Source organism: Canis lupus, chromosome 13 (genome assembly GCF_048164855.1).
Source record: "Canis lupus baileyi chromosome 13, mCanLup2.hap1, whole genome shotgun sequence".
NCBI lineage: Eukaryota > Metazoa > Chordata > Mammalia > Carnivora > Canidae > Canis > Canis lupus.
Window position 1 is genome coordinate 49,515,509 of NC_132850.1, and position 26,246 is coordinate 49,541,754.

At 41.2% G+C, this 26,246-nt stretch overlaps 1 protein-coding gene across 15 annotated transcripts in view; it reads left to right on the forward strand.

Annotated features, from left to right (window-relative positions):
* The window catches only part of DCLK2 (doublecortin like kinase 2), a 245,108-nt gene that overhangs the window by 104,658 nt on the left and 114,204 nt on the right, over positions 1-26,246 (forward strand). For 11 of the 15 annotated variants that reach the window (XM_072773584.1, XM_072773592.1, XM_072773591.1 and 8 more), the window contains 5 exons: positions 10,781-10,856; positions 11,682-11,790; positions 13,650-13,707; positions 21,439-21,558; positions 21,800-21,946. In XM_072773584.1, the coding sequence (XP_072629685.1) occupies positions 10,781-10,856; positions 11,682-11,790; positions 13,650-13,707; positions 21,439-21,558; positions 21,800-21,946 (510 nt within the window). The remainder of the gene's footprint in view (positions 1-10,780; positions 10,857-11,681; positions 11,791-13,649; positions 13,708-21,438; positions 21,559-21,799; positions 21,947-26,246) is intronic. The other 4 variants (XM_072773583.1, XM_072773586.1, XM_072773590.1 and 1 more) reach the window with 1 other exon arrangement.

Sequence of the window (26,246 nt, forward strand, 5' to 3'; positions counted from 1 at the left end):
GTGCACCAGGGCAATAGTCACCCGAAGGTCCTGCCAGGAGTGGAGGATCCTCTTCCACGGTGACTTGTTCACTTAGTGGCAGGTTGGTGCTGGCTGTTGGCAGGAGGCATCAGGTCTCCACCATGTGGGCCTCTCCATAAGTTGGCCTCAGAGCATGGCAGCTGGGTTTCCCCAGAGCAAGTGCTCTGCAGGAGAGAAGCCCTCCTGTCTGTGACCTAGTCTTGGAAGTAAGACACCATCATTTCCATAAGAGCTTAGTAGTCACGTGTCAGCTCCTTGCAGCAAGAGAAGGGACTAAACAAGGGCATGAAAGTCAGGAGGTGAGACTCAGGGGAACCACACCCCTTCTCTCTGCTTTCATCTCTTCATCAGCCACCTAGAATTTCTTCCTGAGGCTGCCCGTTTCCTCAATAGGTTTTTGTCCATTTTCCTTTTTCAAAGCCAAAAAGTCTCTCTCCCTATTAGTTTTATTGCTTTGTTCTCCTCCCAGTCCTTTTGTTCTCCTGACCGATCACCCCTGCCCATTCTTTTCTCTCCCCTTCAAATTCTAGAATCTCACCACCACTGATGTTTTCTTCTTAATCCTCCACTTCCTCTTGACCTCAGCCTGTGATCTCCTGTTTCCTCTGCCCAAGGTCCTTGGAGTCCCTTCGATCTAGCTGATAACTTTCCCTGCGGGAATATTTTCTGTGCTTAAATCACAGCATTTTCTTTGGGACAGATAGGCAGTAAAGAGTACTAAATGTGTCATCAGCTGCCAGATGGATGAAGAAAGCATTTCCCTGGAATTTAATTCATCATCCATGTCCCGGTTTAGGACTTTCAAGGCTATAGTAACTTAAGGCTTCCGAGTCAGGGGCACATCTGTGGACGCTGAGGGATAAAATGTCTCATGTTTTGATGCTGAAGTGCATGCCCAGAGGCTGTCTACCATGAGTATTCTTGTTGGTTGAAAGAAGAAAGAAAAAAAAAAGTACATTTGGAACACTGTCCAACATCTTGAGATTATAAACGGTCTGATGTGCTGATATTTTATCTGATGATGTCTCCTGGGTCTGCTGGTGGTGAAAGATTTTCCAGATTTGTGAAGTGTGATGAAAGGGCAGTAGTATCTCATACTGATTGGCAGAGCTAAAATGCAACTCTTTGACCCTCTGAACTTCAAAACTTCTTTTCGAAGCTGTGAAATGTAAATCCACAGTAGCGGCTGACCTTAGACGCTTTTGCTTTTCCCTGGAGCTTTGGTTTTTCTCTGGTATTTAAAACTAGTTAATAATCTTTGGTACTGAGAGATTGACTACTTCTATGCACTTTTTATTACCCTAGAAATGCTTGGTGGTGACTTCATCTCTGAAAGTAATTGGTTTTATTGACAGAAACAAAAACAAAAACGAGGGACTAACTAAGCAGTTTTGAAGACTTTTCAGTGGCCTAACAAAATCCTCATTATAAATCTCAGACTGCTTGAGGACAGTGATTTGCACATTGTGGTTGTTCAGTAAATAGAGGCATTTGGTGGGTAGATGGCTCAACGGGGCTGAAGCCCACCTGCATGGAACTAGAGGGAGAGTTTGCCAAGCAAATCAGTGTATAAATGGGATCAGTTGTAATAACTTTATTTGAATATAAACAACTCACATGTTAATCTTAAATGCTCCCTTACTCATGACAGTGGCCCATTAGGAATTATTGGTAGTAGACTGAAGATAATTGGGTGGAATTAAGACTTAGAATTTAGAGTGAATTGTCCTGCACCAGTGACTGGCAGTGGTAACTTCCATAATTTGAACTGAAGAGGGAGGCACCTCTCCTAGTACCCTGGTGTCCAAGAAGTTGATTTCTCACAGTGAAAGCAAGCAGACGTTGTTAGCAGGTGGGCATGCTTATGCCGCTTGTCTGTTGCTCAGAATTCAATAAGCCAACACTTTGAAGGGTTCACTTAGTAAGGATATGCGGAGATGCTGTGCCACTTTTAGTGGACCACGTAGTCAATTGAGGTGGCAGTGATACTCAGGAACAGAAAGGCACAAATCAGCAGGTTCTATGCAGCCCCTTTCATAGACTGTTGAGTTGGCTTTTGCATGCTTTCTGTTTAGCCAGATAATTCACTATTTACCACTGTTAACCAATCACAAAGACCAAACGCCACTAATTTAGCCAAATGAAAACAAGTCTGAGGTATGGCTACAGATAAGAAGGCTTTATTGTATATTACCAAGCTTTAGGTGCTGATTCAGATTAATTGTTCTCCTATATCATTACTAATAGTGAAATATTTCAAAGTCAATTATCACAAATCTAATATAAAAGTGCTGAAGGTATGTTTTTATTTTTATTTTTATTTCTTTTAATCCAAATATAATTAACAGGGCAGCCCGGGTGGCTCAGTGGTTTAGTGCCGCCTTCAGCCCAGAGCGTGATCCTGGAGACCCGGGATCAAATCCCACGTCGGGCTCCCTGCATGGAGCCTGTTTCTCCCTCTGCTTGTGTCTCTGCCTCTCCCTCTCTCGAATAAATAAATAAAATTAAAAAAAATATATATAATTAACATAGTGTTATACTAGTTTCAGGCATACAATATAATGATTGAACAATTCTGTGCACAGTGCTCATCACAATAAGTGTACTCTTAATCCCCTTCACCTATTTCACACCGCCACTACCTCCCCTGTGGCAACCACCAGTTCTCTATATTTAAGTCTTTCTTTGTCTTTATTCCTCTGTTTTGTTTCTTAAATTCCACATGAGTGAGGTCATATGATGTGTCTTTCTCTGACTTAATTCTCTTAGCATTATACCCTCTACCTCTGTCCATATTGCTGCAAACGCAAGATTTCATTCTTTTATATGACTTAATAAATTTATCCATTCATTAAATTCTTGGGTTGCTTTCATATCTTAGTTATGGTAAAGAATGCTGCAATAAACATAGCAGTGCATTTGTCTTTTCAACTTAGTGTTTTCATTTTCTTTGATTAAATACCTAGTAATGGAATTATTGGATAATAGGGTAGTTCTATTTTTGATTTTTTGAGAACCTTCATACTGTTTTCCACAGTGGGTACATTCCCACCAAAGTGCATGAGGGTCCCTTTTTCTCCACATCTGTACCAACACTTGTTTCTTGGGTTTGGATTTTAGCCATCCTGACAGGTGTGTGGTGATACCTCATTGTGGTTTTGATTTGCATTCTCCTGATGATGAGTGACGTTGAAACATCTTTTCTTGGGTCTGTTGGCCATCTGTGTATCTTCTTTGGAAGATTTCTGTTTTTGAATGCATTTCTAATGTAGCATTTATCGTAATTCATGCTGGCTTTCCCTTTTAATTAATGGAATTGATATATTTTTTTATGGAATTGATATTTTAAAATATTTTTTTAAGCCCACAAAAATGATAATGGAAGCAAATCTCTTTGCAAGTAATAGCTGGTAATACTGGCTACTAAAAACCTTCAATACATTTCAGAGGTCATCTTTTTAAGGAAAAAATTTCTTAACTGTATGTGAGGAAAGGTTCTGGATTTATCAGTTTGTACATTATTTGACTAAATTACAGGGATGTGACTATAATTCTCTAATCTGAAAGCATGTCCTAAATATACCACAATGAATATTTTGGTGAGTGGGTCTTGTACTGGGTGTCATCCCTACATTTAATAGCCTTGAAAGACTTCTTGTTTTGTCTTCCTAGAGGAGGGGACAGTGTGAGAATAGCTAGATAGCTCCTGGGCTCTGGAGTCAGGCCTGGGTTTAGATTCTGATTCCACATTTGCTGTGGTGTTTGGGCAAGTTATAAAACCTCCCTGAGCCTTGGTTGCTTCACTGATCAATGGAGATTATGATAATACCTAATTCATAAGATGTGAAGTGCTCATTTTAGGACTTGCCACAAAGTAGGCATTCAGTAAACTGTAAAAAGTGTCGTCTTTGTTTTTTTTTTTTTTTAATTTTTATTTATTTATGATAGAGAGAGAGAGAGAGAGAGAGGCAGAGACATAGGCAGAGGGTGAAGCAGGCTCCATGTACCGGGAGCCCGACGTGGGATTTGATCCCGGGTCTCCAGAATCACGCCCTGGGCCAAAGACAGGCACCAAACCTCTGCGCCATCCAGGGATCCCTGTCTTTGTTTTTAACAAAGAAAAAGTTGTTCTTTGGCTATAGATAACTTGCAATGGTTAGATTGTTGGATGAGTGACCAGGAGCATTTACGGTAGCTGAAGAATTATAGTTGCTGCCAGAAACTTCCTCCACAGAGGTTCTCAACCTTGGTCACACATTAGATCATCTCTGGAGCTTAAAAAATACTGATTCCCAGGCCCTACGCCAGGGATTCTTTACTCTGGGGCGCAGCCTAGCAATAGAAGCTTTCAGATTATTCCAGGTGGTCCTAACGTATACTCAAGGCCCGAGAATCGCTGCTTTACAGCAACAGTACCCTGAGGATTATTCTGTTCCATAGTTTTAAAGTGTAAGAATTAGATTCCTAAGAAAGTTCTTGTAGACCAAGAGTTTGCTTGCTGGCCAAATTCGGCCCATAGTCTGACTTTCTAAATTAAGTTTTATTGGAACACAACCATACTCCTCCATTTACATGTGCTCTGTGACTGCTTGCTTTCTTCAATAGCAGAGCTGAGTAATTGTGATAAAGACCATACCATAAAGCCTAAAATATTGCTCTCTAGCCTTTTGCAGAAAATATTTCTGACCCCTGCAGTAGGCCACTTAAAAATTGAATTATAGTGCCATTTTCCAAGATGCCCCAAAAAAGTCAACTCACTACACAAGAATATCTCCTAGATTCTGCTCAAGTGCTTCCTTTCATGAAAACTCAGAATGAAGTAGTATCCAGGAATATACTCAAAAGTCAATAGTAATATCCTATAATGCATTGATGTAGTCATTTCCACTTTTCTTGGAGAATTGCCTATCTTTGAATAAAACTTCACATTTTTAGTGTAGTACCTAACCTTTCTCTTTAAGTTTTAAGTCTTGTAGAAGTTGTAATAATCTACTTATCAAAGAAATTTAATGTAAGGCACTCTGACTTGACTTCTTGGCTAAAAATGTAGAAAGCTGGAATGTTACTTATTATCAGCCATGATTGAGTACATAGCATTTACTCAGTCAGCCATGAATGCCTTTTTAAATGATACTAGCAGTTGAGGACACGTTATAGCTTTTTCTGCTCTATTTTCAAGTCTTTTAAAAAAGTTTTTAGCAGAAGTGAACAAAACAGAAACGGACTCATAAATACAGAGAACACACTGGTGGTTGCCCGAGGGGAGGGGTCTGGGGGGATGGGTGAAATAGGTGAAGGAGCTTAGGAGGTAAAGTATAAGCTAGGGAATATAGTCAATAATGTTGTAATAGCTCTGTTTGGTAACAGATGGTAACTATACTTATTGGAGCATTTTATAATGTATATGAATGTCCAGTCATCATGCTGTGCACCTAAAGCTCTTGTAATTTTGCATGTCAACTATCCTTCAATTAAAAATATATAAACATACGGATCTCTCTCAAGGGCTTAAAGTAGTGCTGTCCAATAGAACATTCTGAGATGATGGAAGTGTTCTATGTCGGCGCTGTCCAATATCGTAGTCACCAGACACACGTGGTAATGAGACACCTGACATGTGGCTAGTGCAGCTGAGGAATTGAGTTTTCTTTTTTTTTTTTTTTTCTGAATTTTCTTTAAAAAGATCTTAGCAGAAGCAGGTTCTTAGGCATTTCCTTTCCTTGCATGCTTTTAAAAATGGAGCTGCTGCTGCTGCCATAGGCGGGTAGATAGGGCAGCGGTGACAGGGTCTCCTGACATTGCAGCAATACCTCCAGTCTTTTCCATCACCTTCCCTCCTTGACCAATCAGGACCTCAATAGGAAGTTTGCTCCCCTCTTCCCGCCCACCCCCCCCAACCATAATCACATCTTTTTGAACCAGTTAGTAATTATGGAAGATGATCTTGAAAGGGCCCAGATGCTGCCATCCATTTAATGCTTTATTGAGGAAGATCTTCAAAACACGCAGCATCTTAGGCGCTTTCTTTGTGCTGTGTCAGCATCGTAGTTGCTGATGGAAGCCCGAATGCTCATTAGCATTTTAAGAGATTTTAATAAAAATTGTTAGTTTGACAACAGGAATGGGGCAGGTTTAATCAGGAATGCCATATTTTAATCTCTCCTGCTAATTCAGTCCTTGCTTCAATAAGGAGAATAATTCTCTTACACGGGTCAGGGAAATCTGTAAATTGTGCCTGGGAAACAGGGAGGATTCTGTAGTCCTAGCTTTATCCCCTGCATTTTCATTGCTCTTTGTCTGCATGTCTCTCAGGGCACTGGGAATGCTCTGCTTTATAGTTCACGATAGACACTTCACATTTGCCAGGGATCTGTCCAGAGATCTCGGGGAATACTCAGCTTTTCTTGTACCCTTGGAGCACCAAGCTTCCTTCCTGGGAGGTCAAGGGAGCTTAATCCCCGGCTGTGTGATTCCCTCCTCACGAGCCTTAGCAAACTCATGGATCTTGAGAGTCGTTTGTAACCTCCAGAACCTTAGAAACCATCTCTTGGAATGTGGAGGTTTCTTGGAAAGGTCTTAAGCATGCACATAGGTCTCCTCATGAGATTGTAAACTTCTGGCCAGTAGGAATCCTATCTCCTCATCTTTATATCCTCTAGCAACCCTGCGTAGGGTATTGCTGCTGGAGGAGAAAGGAGGGCTGTTTCTGTGTCAGCTCATGCCCCTGTCTGTTCAGCTGTGCTATCATGAAATGACTCCCCTTCATATTTTCATTTTCTAAGCTTTTTCAATCAAGGAACGTTATTTGGATGGGTAATTATTAGGTATGTTACTCCCGTTAACTCTATGTACGTCTTTGGTTTTGTTTTGTTTTTGTAAATGCTTGAGGTTCAATACTTAAACAATTCAGTTTGCGAGTTTTGAAAAATGTTCTTCTTGCCATGATTATTTGCTAAGAAAGCTGCACTCACAGGTGATTTAGTGACACCTTTAGTGACACCTACCTGTGAAAGTAGCCTCTCCTTCGGCCCTGACCACAGGCCACTTGCTCCCCTTGGGCTCAGACTTCAGCCCAGGTCTCGCTGTCTTTTAGTTGCCAGGAAACCAGTCGTCCCCCCCCCCCCCCCCCCGTCTCCTGATCTCTTTCCTTGCTGCCTGTGAATCCCAACACAGACCGTGTTTGTCATTGCTGGGCTGTACAGGGAATTGGGATAGGTCGGAGTAGGGTTTTTTTTTTTTTTTTTTTTATTTATTTATGATAGTCACAGAGAGAGAGAGGGAGGGAGGCAGAGACACAGGCAGAGGGAGAAGCAGGCTCCATGCACCGGGAGCCTGACGTGGGATTCGATCCTGGGTCTCCAGGATCGCGCCCTGGGCCAAAGGCAGGCGCCAAACCGCTGCGCCACCCAGGGATCCCCGGAGTAGGGGTTTAATCAAAACAAACACTGGGAAAGTTACAGTGGTTCACCGGACCTTAATTAGTAAATAGTCTGAGGAGTCCCCCCAACCATGTGAAAGTGTAGATGGAGGTAAAAATGCCTCCGTTTTAGTCCCTTCCAAGATTTCCCTCTCGGAGAGCACTGGAGTTAGAACACATCAGCTTGCAGCCAACTAAACTTTAGTTCGCTCGAGAAAGGGACTTGTTAGAAGAATGTTACCTGCTTCCAAAAGAGCTAGGCAGGAAGGCCCGGGGGAGGGCAGGGTCTTAGGACATCAGCAGTGGGGCTGCGTACAGGACATTTCCCTAGGATCGGAGTGTTGAGGGGAGAGAAGGTCCCTGCCCAGCGCCCTGACTCAAGCAGCTGCGGCCTGAGGGTGTGGGGCTGCCCTGTTCTGGGCTGGGAAATTTAGACACGCCGGCAAGCTGGTCACTATCCGTAGTTGTTTCCAGGTATTACAATCCACTTCCCCTATCACTGTAAGCTAGGAGTCAGTAGTGATCAAAAGGGATCTTTGCATTTATTTCCTGAGATAGAACTTTCTCCAAAATGGTATTCTTCTTGTCTTTATTAAGAATTTGGCTGATGTGAATTTAATTTGGAGCTCTTACTCCCTTGACTGACAGTTTTCAGTGGAGGAAGGGTTAGATTAGAAGAGGAACAAATTTGGAATGAATGATTTAGCAAAAGATCTCTTGTAGCCATTGTACATTCAACAGTTTGAAAACATTTCTCAGTCATTGGATTCAAGACTTTGCCAGATTTTTTTTTTTAAGATTCTATTTGACCGAGAAAGAGAGAGAGAGAGAGAGAGAGAGCCTAAAAACAGGGAGCAGTTGGCTGAGGTAGGAGAAGCAGGTTCCTTTTGGAGCAAGGACCCCAACTCAGGGCTTGATCCCAGGACCCTGAGATCATGGCCTGAACTGAAGGCAGACACTTAACTGACTGAGCCACCAGGCGTCCCTGTGCCAGATGTTTTAAGGAAAAAATCTACTAATAACTAATACTGAGTTAGTGTTACATGTCAGTGAGGGGCTCAGTTAAGTGTCCATCTCCTGATTTTTGGCTCAGGTCATGATCTCAGGCTCCTGAGATGGAGCGCCACTGTGGGCTCCACTCTACATCTGGGCATGGAGCCTGCTTAGGATTCTCTCTCTCTCTCTCCCCGCCCCCTCCCTCTGCCCGTTTCCCCAGATCGTACACACTCTCTCAAACAAATAAGTCTTTAAAAAATAAATTGAAATAATGTATAAAATTCATGAAAAAAAAAAAGGTGAGAAGCAAACTGGGCAGATGGACAAATCATGGGGTTATTCGGGTGGGGTTATTCTATTGGTCACAAAGATCCCCCCCACCCCCACCTCACCCCCCCCCCCGCCCCCCCCCCCCCCCCCGCCCCAAGGCTTTGGATCCTAGGGATGACATCAGAGCTGTCCTTGGAGAAGTTTCCTGGCAATCTTGTGTGGAATGGCTGAGATTGAAAGTAACTAAGGAGGCCAAATTTTGATGAGGCGCCAGGAGAAGCTGAAGGAGGACCAGGACCAGGGTGGTAGCTGTGGAAACAGAACTGACCAGAGAACCTTGTGGCTTTCTTTTAGGCTTCCCGTTAAATCCCTTCTCTGGGCTTTCGTTTTAAACAAGGTAGCTTTTAAACATTCTAGCACAGACTACAGCTGATTTTGGAGTTGCCTTTAATTTCAGCAGCAGAAAAATAGAACAAAACAAAGAAGCTGACTTTTGAAAAACTGCCTGCTAGTTACCTTGTGAGAAACATAATGATTGAACTCTGAAGAGCCAGTGGATAGTGAAGCATTGTGGTATTGGCATCAGGTTAAGGGTGGCCCGAAAGGGATCCTCCCCACGTTGCTACACAATTGTTCTGCATGTCAGAGTGAAGGAGACAAAACTTGTGAGCATGTTTACCTCAGGACAGGTGCTGATTTGTTGTCTCTCAGAACTGCTTTTCTTTGGCCTCACGTTCCTAACAGGACACACTGCTGCTGGTTTTAATGTCCACACCAGGTGGTCATATGGGATCTGAGAAAACAGAGCAATTTCTAATACCTCTTATTCTTGAGGCTTGTATCTTGTTCCAGAAGAACTTCTGGATGATTCTGTTTGAAACAATGTGTATAAGTATTGGGCTTTCCTGGGTTTGGAACCAGACTTAGTATCTGTGAAGTTCTTACTTCATCCAGGGGTAGAGAGTAGACTCAGGGTCTCCAACTTGTGAACACTTTGGGAAGGGCGGAGCCCTGGCTTGGCCCTGTCATTTATGCCTTTAATCAGCCAGTATTAATCCAATACTGTGTGCCAGGCCCTGTGCTACATACGGGAGATGCAGTGATGAGTAAGACACAATTACTATGGGACGGAGGAACCAGGGTAGTTTGGGCATCGAGGCAAGCAGGTAGGTTCAACGATACAAAAAAAAAAAAAGGTTGAAGAGTCTTCTCAGTATTTGGCAAGTCCTTTGACCTTGGAAGCTCCTGAAAGGAATAATTTAAAAAAGGAGAGAAAGAACATTAAAGTTCAAAGAGAAAAAATTGAGTTCAAAAGCCTTAGAGTCTTAAGGATAAAGAAAAAATTCCACTTAGAAACATACATACATTTTCCAAGCATACATAATAATAAACTTGATGTGAATAATATTCATATACGAGTTTTTCAATTCTAAGAATTAAAGAGATTTTTGTGTTGACTGCGAACTTGAGCTTCATTGAGTTGGAACATGTCTTTTTGTTTTCTCTCTTATTTCTCTCTGGTTCCTAGTAGTAAGTCTTTAAAATGGTTAGGAGGAATTCTGTGTTAGGGTCAGTAAAGAGGGTTGAGCCAGGGGTGTGCCCTGGATCTTGAATCCACAGGAGGCTGTGGAAGGGGATTCAGTCCTAGGCATGGGCCTGGAGTTCTGAGAAGGGTTTCACCTTAGCGGGCACTCCTGAGGTCCACCCCAGGATAGCTGTGGCATCTGGGGACTCGGTTCTGACATTTCTTGGAATTACCTATAGTTCTAAACCTTATCTGCCACTAAGAAGTACCTTGTTCAGCTGTGATGCCATAATAGTTTGCTTTGCATTATTCCATTGAAGTCAAAAGTAGAGCAGTATCAAAGAGGGCAATTAACTGTCAATTTCCTGATACCCAATCTGAATTGAGAGTGCTGTAAGGAAGATGTGTGTTAATGATATAGAGAAGAGATGATGTTTTTGTAACATATGTAATCATTTTGCACAATGTAATCATTCTCTATTCACTAAGGATTAGCTAGCTGAAGATTTGTAAAATTTTCCTGGTAAATAATGGTCACTCTCCTCTTTCAGCAGGTTTCTGCACACGGCAGATCCTCTTCCAATGTAAATGGTGGACCTGAACTTGGTCGTTGTATGAGTCCTGAAGGTAGTCCCCAATCTGATGATTGCTTTTATAAAGGAAGTCATCCATGTGAACTTGGTGGCCGCCCAAGACCCAATTGGGCTAAATTATGATCTTCCTAAACAGGGATGTAATCATGGTCAGTTAGCCTATTGAGCCTTGGTGGGAGTTGCTTCAAGATCTATAAAATTTTCTTGTTTTTAATTAAGCTAACCCAATTTCAGATTTTACGCTTGGGCTTCCTTTATTTTTCCTTAGTGGCAGTCTGCTCAAGTCCTACATGTAGGCTTTCCTGTCTCTCAGGTAGCAAAAGTGTGTTTCTTCATTGGATGTCTGCTACATGCTGTGCATTGGGATACATTGTAAGATATAGTCCTTTTAACCACTTCCTCCTCCTGCCTCTCCTCCATCCACTTTTTGAGAGGATTTTCAGCCAGGAGTTAGCCTTAACACGTATCCCGGCTGGGAATAATTTTCTTTACTAGAAAACCCTGAGGAGAAATCTTGGGAGTTTCTAAAATTGAATCCCCACCGTAATCCTCTTCCCTTTTCTCGAGAGCTAACAAAGAAGTTTACAAAGCTTAGGTTAAATTTCCTTTTACTTGTTTCAGCTGATATTTCAGGGATTTGTTAGATTTGTTTGATGATGTTGGTTTCAGATTTCACAACGAGATCAAAAGGAAATTGGTGATTCAGGTGTTCCCTTCAGAAAATATGCTTAGAAAATTTCTTATGGTTCACCATAGATTTAGAAATGAACGCATTGTGATTTATTATTTTACAGATATGTAGGAATTGAGATGAAGTGCTGATGTGTTTGCTAGACTTTGCATTTATCCTTTTGTGCAGGTGTGAATGGAAACAGGTGCTCTGAATCATCAACTCTTCTTGAGAAATACAAAATTGGGAAGGTTATTGGTGATGGGAATTTTGCAGTAGTCAAAGAGTGCATGGACAGGTGAGTGGATAGTGAGGATGATCATTTGTTTACCTACATTTCTCACCTGGAGTTTATTCTTACCTGAATGAATGAACAAAAGGCCTTCCTGGGAGGTTTTTTTTCCTCCCTTCCTGGAAAAAGTCTATCCTTAGGACCAGCTGTTTTGTAAGCCCACAGGCACTTGACCTGGAAAAATATAGGTATACACGCAGAGCATAAACTTGCTTTGTATGTAGTTGGGCTGAGAGCTTTTCAGGTCTCATCCATGAGCCAGAGAGGAATAGGAAAGAATAAGATTCAGTAGCACTGACCTGTGTCAGGCACTGTTCTCAGTGCTGTGCTTGTATTATTAACCCATGTAAACTGCACAGTAACCCTCTCAGTTAATACTTAGTTGTGTAGACTGGTAGGTCAGGATACAGGAGCTCTGACCAATTAAGATCAGGGTCAACCAAATTTTGCCTATATGGAAACTGTATTTTTGATTATTCAGCTTTATTTGGTTGAAGGTCCTGAATTCTCAAGGGGTAAGAAATCCATTCTTTTAATTCGAGGCCTTTCATAAACTATATAAAAACTGGAAAATACTCAGGTTAGAGTTTTCGTGTTGATAGGTCAATACCCCATTTTTTTCTAAGTGGTAATTTTTATTTTTTGTGAGGAGCTTTCCAGAAAGTTGTGACTACAGCTTTTCCATTTTGCTGCATCTCCAGTGAAACTTTCCTGCTCCTTGTAGAGGACACTCCCCATCCTCTAAGTTCTCGACACAGCTCTGATGTACAGTTTGCCACCCAAGTAACAAATAAAGCATCTGAAATATGATCTCTAAAGACTTACTAGAAATCTGAGTCAGGGTTTGGTTTACATGATGGGGAAGCAATTTAAATGAAAGTTATTCTTCTAAGGTCAGCTTCATCAGTGTGTGCTATGACCATGTGGCAAAAGCAGCTGCGCTTGAGAAAACTGATGTATTCCAGGAATACTGACTACAGTGTTCTTTAACTGTGCTCCTATTCTAAAAGATATTTTGGCATGTTCAGATTAAATTATGTTAAAGGTGATTAAAAATTAACATCCACATTTGTATGTCCAAGTATGTATGTCTTTACTACCAGATAATAGGCATTTAAAGGTATGGGTAAAATGGGACTAGATGGAATTTTAGCTGAGAAATAGATATTGAGGGGGCACCTGGGTGTCTCAGTGGTTGAGCATCGGCCTTCGGCTCAGGGCATGATACCAGGGTCCTGGGATCGAATCCTGAATTGGGCTCCCTGCAGGGGGCCTGCTTTTCCCTCTGCCTATGTCTCTGCCTCTCTCTGTGTCTCTCTCATGAATAAATAAATAAAAACTTAAGAAAGATATGGAAAGTCTAGGGCTTTTTAATCATTATTAGATGAATGTAAAGTTATATTGATAATAGAACATTTTTAATTATTTGGATTCATTTTGCTTAATTTATTCTGCCTCCGAAGAGAACTATTTTGAGATTTAAATATGGAAAAAGTTTCTTGTCTAGCTTTGATACAACAGAGTTTCAGTACTTTTAATATGCAAGTTATGTAGTATTGTAAGTATAGTATTAATATTTATAAAAGGAAATTAACAGTGTGGCTTTGGATTTTTTTTTTTCTTTTTTGAGTACCTTTCTCCCTGACCCCACTCAACATTGTCGCTGATGTACAGAGGAAGCCAGTACTTCTTTGAACTATTTTCCTATTGTAAAAGATGTTTAGTTTACCTTAAAGATGTTTAGAATACCTTAGTTTCCTCCAGTAGAGGAAATCAGAAATGATTATATCTTTTTTTTTTTTTTTAAGGAATGATTATATCTTTGATTTGTTTCTTTAAATTGCCTTTCTCTGATCGTTTCATAGGTCCACTGGAAAGGAATTTGCCCTGAAGATTATAGACAAAGCCAAATGTTGTGGAAAGGTACAGTATACATAAGTGTTCTGTCAAAAAAACTGAGAAACCTTGGTAAGATGTTTACCGTGGTGAAGGAATTTAAGTGGGCACTGATAAGGCCTTACCTGGGGGAGGCCATTGATGATAATGAAGGAAACACTATCAACCTGTTTTTTTTTTTTTTCTTGTTATTTTTTTAAAAAAACTTTAATCTTAAAACAGTAAATTGAGTTCATCTGGTTCTAGCTATAGAAAATATAAGTTTTCTTCTTTGGGAGAGGCCTATATCAAAACCCAGCAGTGCTCAAAAGATGCAACACAAACTGTCATGAGTCTAAGACCTTATCCTACTTTTTGACTGACAGTTTAGCCTTCTCCCTTTATGGACACTGGCTGAAGACACAAGATTGCTGGGTCAGAGACAAAAGACTTTATTTGCTGTGGCACAGGAGGTAGCATTGGTTCCTCTTAGCCTCTGAGTCCCATGGAAGTGATTCGGAGGAGCCCTGCTGATTGCTGTACACAGAATGGGTTATATCACATCTGAGGATCTTTAAGCTTAGTAAACCTTCAATGAGGGGGCTGCTAGCAAACCTGTCCAAACTTTGCCCTAGAGGAAAACTTTGGTTTCCTGACCATGATCATAAAAACAATCTGCCTTCTACCCTTGAGGGAAACCCTATTTCTATGTTACAAATACCTTGGGAAGTAGTTTGTAACAAAAGCTGATACAAGATGTGCAGTCACAAGGAATTGCCTGCCTTTCCCCCTCAATGAACTTTTTTCTTTCCCACTCTTAAGCTGGGCTGAGAAAGATCAAATGGTGAAATGCTACTGGAGTATTGATATGTTAACTATAAATATTCTATAGCAGGGATGACAAAGGCCTTTTTATTTTTTCTCATTTATTTACTTTTTTAAGATTTTAGTTATTTATTCATGGCAGACGCAGAGACATAGGCAGAGGGAGAAGCAGGCTCCATGCAGGGAGCCCGATGTGGGGACTCCCAGGACTTCAGGATCATGACCTGGGCCAAAGGCTCAACTGCTGAGCCATCCAGGTGTCCTGATAAAGGCCTTTTTAGATTACTTTCTGGTAGCATAGCAGTTAAGAAAGCAGGCTCTAGAACTCACTGTGCAACACGTGTGACTAGTCTGAATTGAAATGCAGATGTAAAATATACAGTAGATTTTTGAAGACTTAGTACTAAAAAAAAATGTACCTCGTTAATATCTTTATTTGATTGCGTGTTGAAATGGTAATATTTTGGATATATTGGTTACATAAGTTAATAGTTTTATCTGTGTCTTTTGACACTTTTAATGGTGTATTAGAAAATTTAGATTTATATATGTGGATCACACATTTCTGTTGAACAGTGCTATTCTAGTGCTAGATTGTATAAAATTTTAGTCTTGTTTTGCTTCTTTTTGCTGTGCTACCTTGGAAAAGTGACTTAACCCCTCTGTGTTTCTGTTTCTCCCACTAAAATGTGGTTAATAATATCTAAGATACAAGGTTATTGTGAGGATTAACTAAACTAAGGTATGGAAAACCTGTAGAGAACTACCAGCATGTAAGAATTTAGCACATATTAACTGTTAATATTATTAATATGCTATAGGAATTCACAATGTATAATTAATTAGGAGAATTGAAGCAATAGTAGTGATTTTATATTTATGGAACTCCTAAACTAGTCTTCATTGGAAACTTACAAAATTATGTATTTTTAACAGGAAATTTTTAAAAATTTTAATAGAAAATATTATTGTAAAGTCTTAGAAAGGCAAAAGTCAAATTTATCATAGCTTTTTTTTCTAACCATACCATGATAGCTAATGAAGCAGAGATTGTGCAAAATGCCCCCTTTCTTTGAATAATTAAGCTTTTCCTACAGCTAATTTTCTTTAAATAATTGTGTGCTTTTACTTATTGTTCAGACAATATTATTAAATTTTTAACTGCAAAGCCTTTCCCCATATGTAAATAAGTGTTGCTTTTTCTGGTGTTGTGGGATTTAAGCAGAATGTGTCATACTTTGGGGAGCCACGCTTGAAGTAACTGTATTAAAGTATTTTTATCAAAAAAGTGAAAAAAATTGCTATGGTACGGATATTGTTTACCTGATTAAAATTTAAGCAGCTGTTTTCAGTAGTTGAAAAAAAGCTCTTTATGTGAAAAAAAAAATGTCTGGTACATTAAGTACTGAGGCAAATGATTAGGTCACTTTAAACATTTGAATCTATTTTTCCTTGTTATGGAATTTTCATTCTGTTTTTATAATTCATGATCATCTACTTATTTCCATCCTCACATTTTGCTTATTTGAGCAACTGTTTCCACTTTGACTATACAGAATTATAATTTAAAAACTTGATTTGTTCTAAATAAGTTGGTTTTCCCATTCAATTTTATTTAAAAAAATTGATATAGAGAGTTTTTTAAAACAAAATTTAGGGGGAGGCATTTTGGAATCAGCTACTATTCTGGAGTGTTGTTGGTTACCTCTGCTTTATGGATTGTACACAGAAAAATTAATAATGCTGAAAATAATATCTGCCATTTACTAAAATGTATTGTTTCTCCAGGCTCGGACATGGAGATATTTTGCACATTACTTTTAATGACTTGCTAAACGGGATATACCAGTTTCATTAATAAAAGAGGTCCAGATTTAATAGCTTCCCAAAAGTCATACAGAGGCAGAGCAGTGATTGGAATTTTGTGCTAGTTGATTATGTAGCCTGTACATTAGCCAGTGTGCTGTGTTCCCTATTTAAGTTCAGTTTACTCATTTGTTCATGTAATAAGAACCTGGAGAAAAAAAAAGTTAACCTTTCTGGCCTTCTGTTTGCTTTTCTGTAATATACAATTATATCATTAAATTAGTTTACTCATTTACCTAAACTTTGATGTGTGTCCAAGAAAGTGTGCCAGAAATAGGGTAATTTAACAGATAAACTAATACCAGTTCTGCAGAGAATGTAATGGGAGTTTGGAGGAAACACGTGAGAAGTACGTGATCAGTGAAGACGCTGTAGAGCAAGCATTTGAGCTGGAACTCCAGCAGTGGTTAGGATTTCAATAGGCAGCAGTGAAAGAAAAGCCTTCCAGGTGGCCAACACGGCCTGAGCAAAGGCCCAGGGGATGGAGAGTGTGTTAGGTGCCTCTGAGTAGGAGATGAGCACAGGATCTGCCCGGCGGGAGGCAGGCCAGATTTCTGGAGGCTGTTGAGAAAGCTGTGGTGTTTGTAAATGCAAGAATTCTTCTAATATTCTAAATGGTGTTCATTCTAATGATCACTTATTATAAATTTGTGTCGTGTATGAAGCTCTGAGCTTTCTGGTGCCTTGAGGTGGTCTGCCCTTCTCTTCCCACAGTTGTGCTTGGGCCCAGTATGCGTAGGTGATGAATGCATGACATAAATCCAAATGTATATTGCTTTAGTTTCCTGAGGCTGTTGGAATACATTCCTATGAACTTGGTGGCTTGTGACAGCAGAGATTTGTTCTCTCACATTCTGGGGGCCGGAAGTCTGAGATCCATACTCCCCCTGCAGCTCTAGGGGAGAATGTGTTCTTTGAGTAGCTTCTGGTGGCTTGATAGCATTCCTTGGCTTGCAGCCACATCACTCCAATCTCTGCCTCTGTCTTTACTCCCTTCTGTGTGTTTATTTTTCCTCTTTTTTCTGTGAAATCTCCCTCTTCCTCTAATCATGAGGACAGTTGTGATGGCACCCAGATAATTCAGAGTTATCTCCTCATTGCAGAATCATTAATCACATCTGCAAAGGTCCTTTCTCCAAATAAGGTAATATTTACAAGTTCCAGGGGTTAGGGCTTGATATCTTTGTGTGGCCATTATTCAATCTGCTACATACATCTACCATAGAAATCACATGGGATGATTTGAGTATTTTTCCCTCTTACTGGGGAGCAATACTCATTAAGCATAGTGGATACCAGCTGGAAAACCACTGTTGGCCAAGAGCGATGCAAGATGTGTTTATTTACTCACTTAGACACTTCAGAACTAACTATGCTGGTTGCTGTAGAACAAGGTAAACAGAAACTTCCAGACAACAGGGTGAGAGCAGTGGTTGCAACAAAGCATAGGGGGAGCCAAGGGAGGTCGGAAAGGTGCCTCACCCAGTCAGGATTGAGCAGGGGAGGCTAATTAGAGGAGGTGAGATCCAATCTAGATCTAAGGAATACATAGGAGTTTCCCCAAGGAGTGTGCGTATTGGGGGGATGGGTTCCAGACAGAGAAAACCTGTGCAAATGCCTGCAGGTCCAGGCAAGAGATTGACAACAGGGATGGAAGTGAATGGATGGATTCAGAAGCTGTTGAGAGGCAGGATTTGGGGATTGATGGACTATGTGAGAGGATGAGGGAGGGGCTGGGGGAACCCCCGTCTGCTTTGGGCAACCAACCATTTTCATTGAGCAGACAGAAGGACAGAGGGCACCAGAGGAAAGGGCTGCTTTGTGGGGCTGGGGCGTGTAGCGACAAGATGATTAGTTGCGTTTGGGGCAGTTGTTTATTCCCTAAAGCATCTCTCTTTCTCACACACATTAAAAATCACCGTGGCCAAAGATAAGGTGGTATCCTGTGCCAGGTTAGCAGTTTTCTTTGCTATTTACTCTCACTCAGAACCAGGGAACACGGCCATGAAGTGATTCATATGTAAATTATTTGGAGTGAGAATCCTTGAATAACCTAAGTTCACTGCAGTTCGAGATAAAAGTGATGTTCATATTGCATCGAGAGAGATTTTTTTTTTCTGGCAAATGTAATCTAGAGGGTGTTTTTACATATGATGCCACAGGGGTTGCATAAGAAATCGGAGATGACATCCGCAAAGATTTTTATGGACTACTTTTGTTTTGCTCCCGATGATGGTTAGTTTAAAAAGTGGACTGTTCCTTCCTAGGCAGTTTTACAGGCACAGTCAGAGGTCGAGAGACAAAGGCTAACGTCTGCCACATTCCAACGTTCACTGTGCGCTCAGAGCCCTCACCGGTGTCCAGGAGAGCACAGGAGCTGAGCTGATAAGCAGTGGTGGAGGAAGTGGTGCACTACTCAGTGCTCAGGATTTCGAATGTAACACTGCCGGTGGTCCTGGGGGGAGGTCCACAATATAGAAAGTTCCCAGAAGACTTTCTCTTGAACCCTTTATTTAAAAAGATGACTTTTGAGAGGTGTCATCTCCCTAGGTGGTAGACATCTTATTTTAACTCCAATTTGAGAGAGCTCCTGGGGTACTGGTGACGGGCATTATTTTACATATGTCACTCTCAATTAGTATCACTAATAGAGCCCCTGAATAGAGGTAAATGTAAATTGGTGTATCTTGAAACTTCAGAGGAAATAGAGAGGAGGGAGGAAAACCGAAGTGATAGATCCATTTAGCTTCGAAATAAAATGCCTCTCTTACTACAATGGTTGTGACTCCTGTTGTCTTGGCTTCAGATAGAGTGAAAGAAATGCAGTTGCGCGCCTTTACATGTTCACAAAAGTACACCTAACTCTGCTTGTTGGTGTGATAAAGGACAAATTTGGTACAGGTGATCCAGAGGCCTCGAAATAAGTGAACAGATGTGGAGTGTTTGCTCAGAGTCTTTGTCTCTGTGGCCACAAGGAGTTGGCTGTACAGCTGCTCCCTCGGGAGGGCCCAAGGCACTGCAGCTCTGTAACTTAGATATGTGGGACTGGAAACAGGTAGGTGGCCTTGTCCCCAGCCTCCCAGCTGTGGTTCTTTGGGTCTGAGAACCGCTATGCTTCCAGGAAATGGGGAAGCATTTGCTGAGTCCCGAGCTGGGCACAGACTTCCCAGCCCTGCTCATTAAGGGGCTTAGATTCTCCTCCCTGCACAAAGCCTAGTGTGGTTCTACTTGCCCCCACAACTCACTGGAATACTACCCCTAGTTCCTATCTTTTTAAGGAATCCGGTGTTCTCAGCTTTGCAGCAATTATTTTTCACTTTGAAAAATTCTGACTTTTACCAAAGCATTCCTCTTTAAAAGGTGATATTGTTGTGTAGTACAAAAAATGTGTGCTTGGACATCAGAAACCTAGGTGTTGCATTTTCCCTCAAAAGATGATCCTAAGGATAAAGTATTAAGACATTACACAGTACTTTCTTTGCAAAGAGACTGACCTAGTGACTAGATTCCTAGTAAATGTTGGTTCTTCCTTTCCTACTTCTGTTTAGCATTTGCACTGTCATTTGCCAACACTGAGTGACCACTTGGACAAGCACAGTGCATTCATCTCTGATTTTATGGCCCACATGTGCAGACCTTGCATAGATTTTCTGTGGGTGCTATTCATTCGTTATAGTGTATACTTCATGTATTGTCAGACTATTTGAGGTAACTTAGAGTAAAAAGACATACACACATGGATGCATGAAGACCAGTGAAGAACCTAAATGATATCTTGACCTAAGGGTAATTCTCTTGCTCCTGCAGTGGAACACTAAGTTTAGTGCTGAGATTCATGATAGCAAAGGCAAAAGGGACAATAGGAGGGGAACACACACACACACAAACACACACATGTGTACATGGGTATATTTAGGTAGCAAGCGATATCTTTTATATGGTAAGTTTTATGTAAAAGTTGTATTTGAAAACCCAGAATATGTCAGAGGGCAATTAGTTAATTTTACAGCGCATACCCTAAATTCAAAATAATTCATTGTTATAGCTAATGACGATCAACAAATGTGAATTATTGAAATATTTTCATGTCTCATAATAAAAATAGAGCGGTAGTTGTTCATGATTCATGGTTGGTGTATTGAGAAGAATTCCTTAATGCTGTGGGTAAACATTTTGCTACAGTGCTGATCCCAGCTGCATGACTCACCAGGATTGATAATCAGGTAGTATTTTCAGGGAAGTGGTTAGAGTTAAAATGAGAACAGTAGTCCCTGTGGTACTCTATGTTTCCTGATTTCTGAAATACGAGATGGTAAGGAACATCCTTCTGGTGAATGCTTCCATACCCAGCCACAGAGGAAGAACTTTTTTTTTCCCTCATAAGCTCAACATGAAATTCAAACTCGTATTAGTAATGGTTTAAAGACAAAAAAAAAAAAAATTAATGCTCAAGTTGTATTCCGTACACATGCAGGTTTCCTTGTATACTTGATCTTGAATTTGAGTGTATACTCAAATTAAAAAGTGGTTCCAGGAGCACCTGGGTGGCTCAGTCAGTTAAACATCCAATTCTTGACCGTAGCTCAGGTAAAGATCTTGGGTTCATGAGATCGAGCCCTGTGTTGGGTTCTGCACTGGGCGTGGAGCCTGCTTAACATTCTTTCTCTCCCTTTCTTAAAAGAAAGAAAGAAAGAGAGAATGAGAGAGAGAGAGAGAGGGAGAGAGAGAGAAAGGTGGTTCCAGCTGAATCACAAAGTACAGTGCCATTTGCTGAAGCTTTCACAGTGTCATGACCTCGTAGGGTGTTGGAGGTAATGAAGAGACAAGAAGCAGTATGTTTTCTGTGCCAGGGCAGACCACTGAGCCCTTTCAAGGATATCAGTTCTTTTTTTTAGTGATAATGATGTGTCACGCTGACTTGTCCTGTCCCTATGGAAACAAACTCTGCCGGGGCTTGGTTTTGTCTTTGCGCCAAGGGAGATGCTTTCCTCGGTGTCCAATCTACAGTAGGGCATCTTCCAGAATATAGAGTTAGAGCAGAGGGTTCTGTGGTTTCTGACCCACCTCTCTAAACCCTTCCTTTGACAGGAGCACCTGATTGAGAATGAAGTGTCAATCCTGCGCAGGGTGAAACATCCAAATATCATCATGCTGGTTGAGGAGATGGAAACAGCTACTGAGCTCTTTCTGGTGATGGAATTGGTCAAAGTAAGAGGATGCAGAGATTTCAAGAGATTTCATTGGTGCCAAATCCCAAGACGTATCATATTGTTGGAGGACCTAATTGAAGAAATGTTTTGCTACCTTGAAACTTCCATTATTTATAATAATTGTTCATGGCACTTGTATCATTTTTTTTTCATCTACTCTAGGCTGATGAACCTTCTTTGTTACTTTCATAGGATTGTAACCGTTGACATTTTGTTGTGTTCTTTTATGTGTCCATCAGGGTGGAGATCTTTTTGACGCAATTACCTCTTCAACCAAGTACACTGAGAGGGACGGCAGTGCGATGGTGTTCAACCTGGCTAACGCTCTCAGGTATCTTCATGGCCTCAGCATTGTGCACAGAGACATCAAGCCAGAGAACCTCTTGGTATGTCATCTCTGCTTTTTTTGTTCCAATTAATTTGCATAAATTGTCATTAAAAATGACATGATCACATGCAAACAATACCACTTTAGAGTCTGTACCAATCCTGCAAAAAGGGACTGAGAGAATTTAAACTTAGAGAATCACCATGACTCAATTCAATGACCATAAATTGGTAATGGATTTCTTGAATTGATATGCATTTCTGCATTTATTGTTTATCAGACATTAGGAAACACGTTTCTGTTTACATTTTGGTTGATGGTACTAAAAAAAGGTAAGAAGGAAAATTGAGGCAAAACCTCTGAAGTTTTATTCTGAAAAAATAAATTAGAGATAGAACTAGGAGCTTATAGGAGACAGAAATAGAATACGATGGTTTGTTTATGTGCAGGACAGAACTTTGGGAATAATCTAGTTCATTTATCTCAGCTTTGCAGGTATAGAAGTTGAGACTCAGCTAATTTTTCTTGCTGAAAAGTCTCATGCGTTCCATTGTTCTACAGAAGGAAGTCTGTGGCATTCAGAGGGCTTCATAATCTGGTCCCAGTTTGCCTTTCTAGCCTCCCCTCTGTCTAACCCTTCCCCACCCATCGTCCACAGTGGCACTTACCTTCGTGCCATATTTAGCACACCTCCATGGTGGCCTTAATAAACACAGCTTCCTAATTGGGCCAATCTTTGTGTCTACATGGTAGAGGAATTTCAGAGAAGCTGATTAGGGGCTTTGACAAGCACACATCCCCCAGAACATACACAAGACCATTTTTTTTTCCTATTTCTACCTTTCAGGACTGAGTACTGTCATCATTTACCGCATAGGAGGTGGGGTTCTATGAGTATTCTCTATCCTAATAATCCAAACTCAGATTTTTCCATCCCCAGTCGTTAGCTAAGACTTAACTTTGTCAGCACCATTGCATATCATTGCTCATTTCCATACTGGTCTACATTTGCAATGCCCTCTCTCCCAGCAATGTGGCAAATGTTTATCTTCTAAGACACTGAGCAAAAGACATGTCTTCTTTGACATCACTCCTATCTACCTGGACAGAGTTAGTCTCGGCCACCCCTAGTTGCTGCTGTACATGACCTACTGTGGTGAGTTTATCACATACTTGGGTGACTCCTTCTCTAGATAAGCACCATGAGGGGCAAGGTTTGTGTCTCAATTATTTCCATATCACCAGTGCCCTGGACTAGGGCCAAGGAAGTACATGGTGGATGTGGAGTAAGTGGTTGGTGACAGAGCATTGACAGGCACTCAGGCAGCAGCCAATACTTGAACACAAGTCATTTTTTTTTTAAGATTTTGTTTATTTATTCATGAGAGACACAGAGAAAGAGGGAGAGACATAGGCAAGGGGACAAGCAGGCTCCCTGTGGGGAGCCTGATGTGGGACTCAATCCCAGGACCTCGAGATCACAACCTAAGCCAAAGGCAGATGCTCAACCACTGAGCCACCCAGGTGTCCCTTGAACACAAATCTTTACAGTTTGTCTCATACTTGTACTCTACAAATAATTGTTGAAAGGCATATGTGTTGATGTTTAGGCTTTTAGGCCATCCTGGGGACTTTCTGCTAATTCAGAGTGTCCATTTTCTACTTCTGGCAATACCATTTGATGATTTCTGAGTATCCATTTAAAAGTATGTGAGGTTTTTTCTTTTTTTTCTTACTGTCTTCTGCCTTGAGGAATTATATTTCCTGTCTAGATTTTCCTATTGGGAAAATAAATACCCTTTCTCTGTAAAAACAAGATGTATCATGGACTGGGTTTTATGAACTCAAAGGAGGAATGGAGACAGAACTGTAAACTGGGCCTCAGCATAGAAGTGAGGATATGATGTTCTCTCCTCAAAACAGTCTTCTCACCGTGTCTATCAGGCCCGGGCTCCTGAACTGAAGTTGGCCAGGGGCTTCCCAAGCAAACGTAACAGGGCTTTATCTGGCTGTGGCCAGACGCAAATGCCATGGTATTAAAGAGAATGCCTCCTTTGTTTCTTCCTGCTGCCCATGGCCACCTCACCCTGGTGGCTGTTTTTATTGACATTTTCTAGGAATACAGAGCCACAGGTCCCTAAGGATAGTAGGTTACTGTGGAGTCAGCCTGTATTGCAGCTCTGATTATTGGAGGCCCTGTGAGGAAGGTAAGGTGACTGAGGCATTAGCGAACTTGCCTATAAGCCAGGGAGTGTCCGTTTCCCAGCTCATGGATTCCACTCTCTCCTCCTCTTTCTCCTCTTTTCCACTCACAATGTGTGTAACATCTCAGAGCCTGTTACTGCGTCCTTTTCTCTTGTCACACATTGAAGGAAGGTCCTGTGATGGGGATTGGAGTTTCCAACATGACGTGTCTCAGAATGTGACCAGGAAGTTAGATAAAACTCCCTCGTCCAGCCTAACCTGCCCTAGATGCATCTTCACCCCTCTTCAAGACCTATAGCGGCCCCACTGTGCTACCCAAAGGGGAGGAAAAGGAAGAAGATGATAAAGAAGATGTCTAGATGAGGCTAATGTGTGATATAAAAAGGTCAGGCTTTGCAAGCCCTTAGCTGCACATATCTAAGTAAAATATGTGCCTGCCATTGAAAACTTAACTAGACCACTCTGCAGATTCTACATTTGGTCAGCCGATTGGCATTGCCTGACGATGAGGGTGATGTTGAGGCACTAAAGGTAAATACACAGAGTGACAGTCAGCCTCTTCCTACTCTAAAAACAAATTCCATTTTTAAACACCAGAGCATTCAGACATCTGATTTGCATCCCCTTCTCTGGGAGCAGTGTCATAATTTAAAACCCTGCCAGCAGAGATGTATGGGTCACCGTGTCAGGGAGCACAGGGGTGGCCATTAATGCTGTGAGTTACAGCCTGGTGGTGCCCTGTCAGACTTAACTATGAGAGACCAGTGATAAATTCTGCTTTTCCAGGAGTTCTGGGGACTGGGGAGAGAAGAGGGTTGGTTTCTCATATTTGAAGCCCTTCTAAATCATTATGTTGACATTTTATTTAGAGAACATGCAGCGTTCACTTCGTATGTGGGATCTGCATTCCTCACATTTTTAACTTTTGCATTCTGAGTGCAACTTTTGACAGAGCATCTCTCAGCGTGTGGTGGGGCATTTGAACACCGCAGGGCTGGAGTTCTCACAGTCGTGATCGCTGGGATTCGCTCAGCATCTGTGTGTTGGTGCAGGCAGCAGGCCGCGTCTGCCAGGCCTCCTCTGGCTCCCAGACCTGGAACCAGTTGTGGGATGGTGCTGCGGGACGGTAAAGGTGTTGGTTGGCACCCCTACTTGGTAGCTTCTAGTAACCTGAGTCTCTGTGCCTCAGTTTCTTCATCTGTAATACAGGCAACAGTTATTTTCCTACTCACTGGGCTGGGGGTGGTGGTGGGGGTGGGAATTCTGAGGTCCAGTGAGATAATGTGTGGAGAAAATATTGGAATCTCTAAAGTTCTGTGAGGAGGTCAGTAACCGGGGAGAGAATGCAGCAAACTTTGCCAGAACAGAAGGCCCTTGGAGTCCCTGTGCATTTGTTCAGCCCTTTCTTAAAATTAGTCTCTTAAAGCAATGCCATATGTGTGTATATCTGTGTCAGTCTCTTAAAGCAGTGTCACAAATGTGTAGATTTATACATATTCCTGCTTTGAAGAGAATCTCCAGCTAAGATTTGAAATATACTCATATTATCTTTCACATATTTGCCTCTGTGTCTAGTGTTGGGAAGAGATGAATCAGATAAAATATTATTTCAGGCTTGTCTGCTCCTTAGGACACTTCTCTTTTGATGTTTAGCCAAGGAGTGCCACTTGCCCAGACATAATTCAGTGATTATGAACTGTCCAGTACCTTTCTATTTATGCTCCTGCATCTGACTCTGAATTCCTTATAGGGGATATGAGGAATGGGGCTTCGGGGACTTCTGAGTATCTGACAACAACCCTCAAATACCCCTAGGCATCTGTAAATTGCATGTCTAAAGTAAACACTATTTTTCAATAAAACGTACCTAATGAGTGTATTTTAAAGTTGTAAAAACAAAATAATAATGACATTAATAAAACTTTTTTTTTTGCCTTTATGATACAGACATTTAAAATTATGTTGCTTAGACTGTTCTTATCACTGCAATTACTTAGGGAATTTCTGAAGTCTGGATTTCAGTAAATGCATCATAAATTCTAACTGTAATTCTCTATATCGGATTGTTCTCGTTAATGTTTACATTCAACATAATGGATGGAAAGTCGTCCTAAGACCTTGGCATGACTGAGAACCTGGTTTCTCTTGCTTTA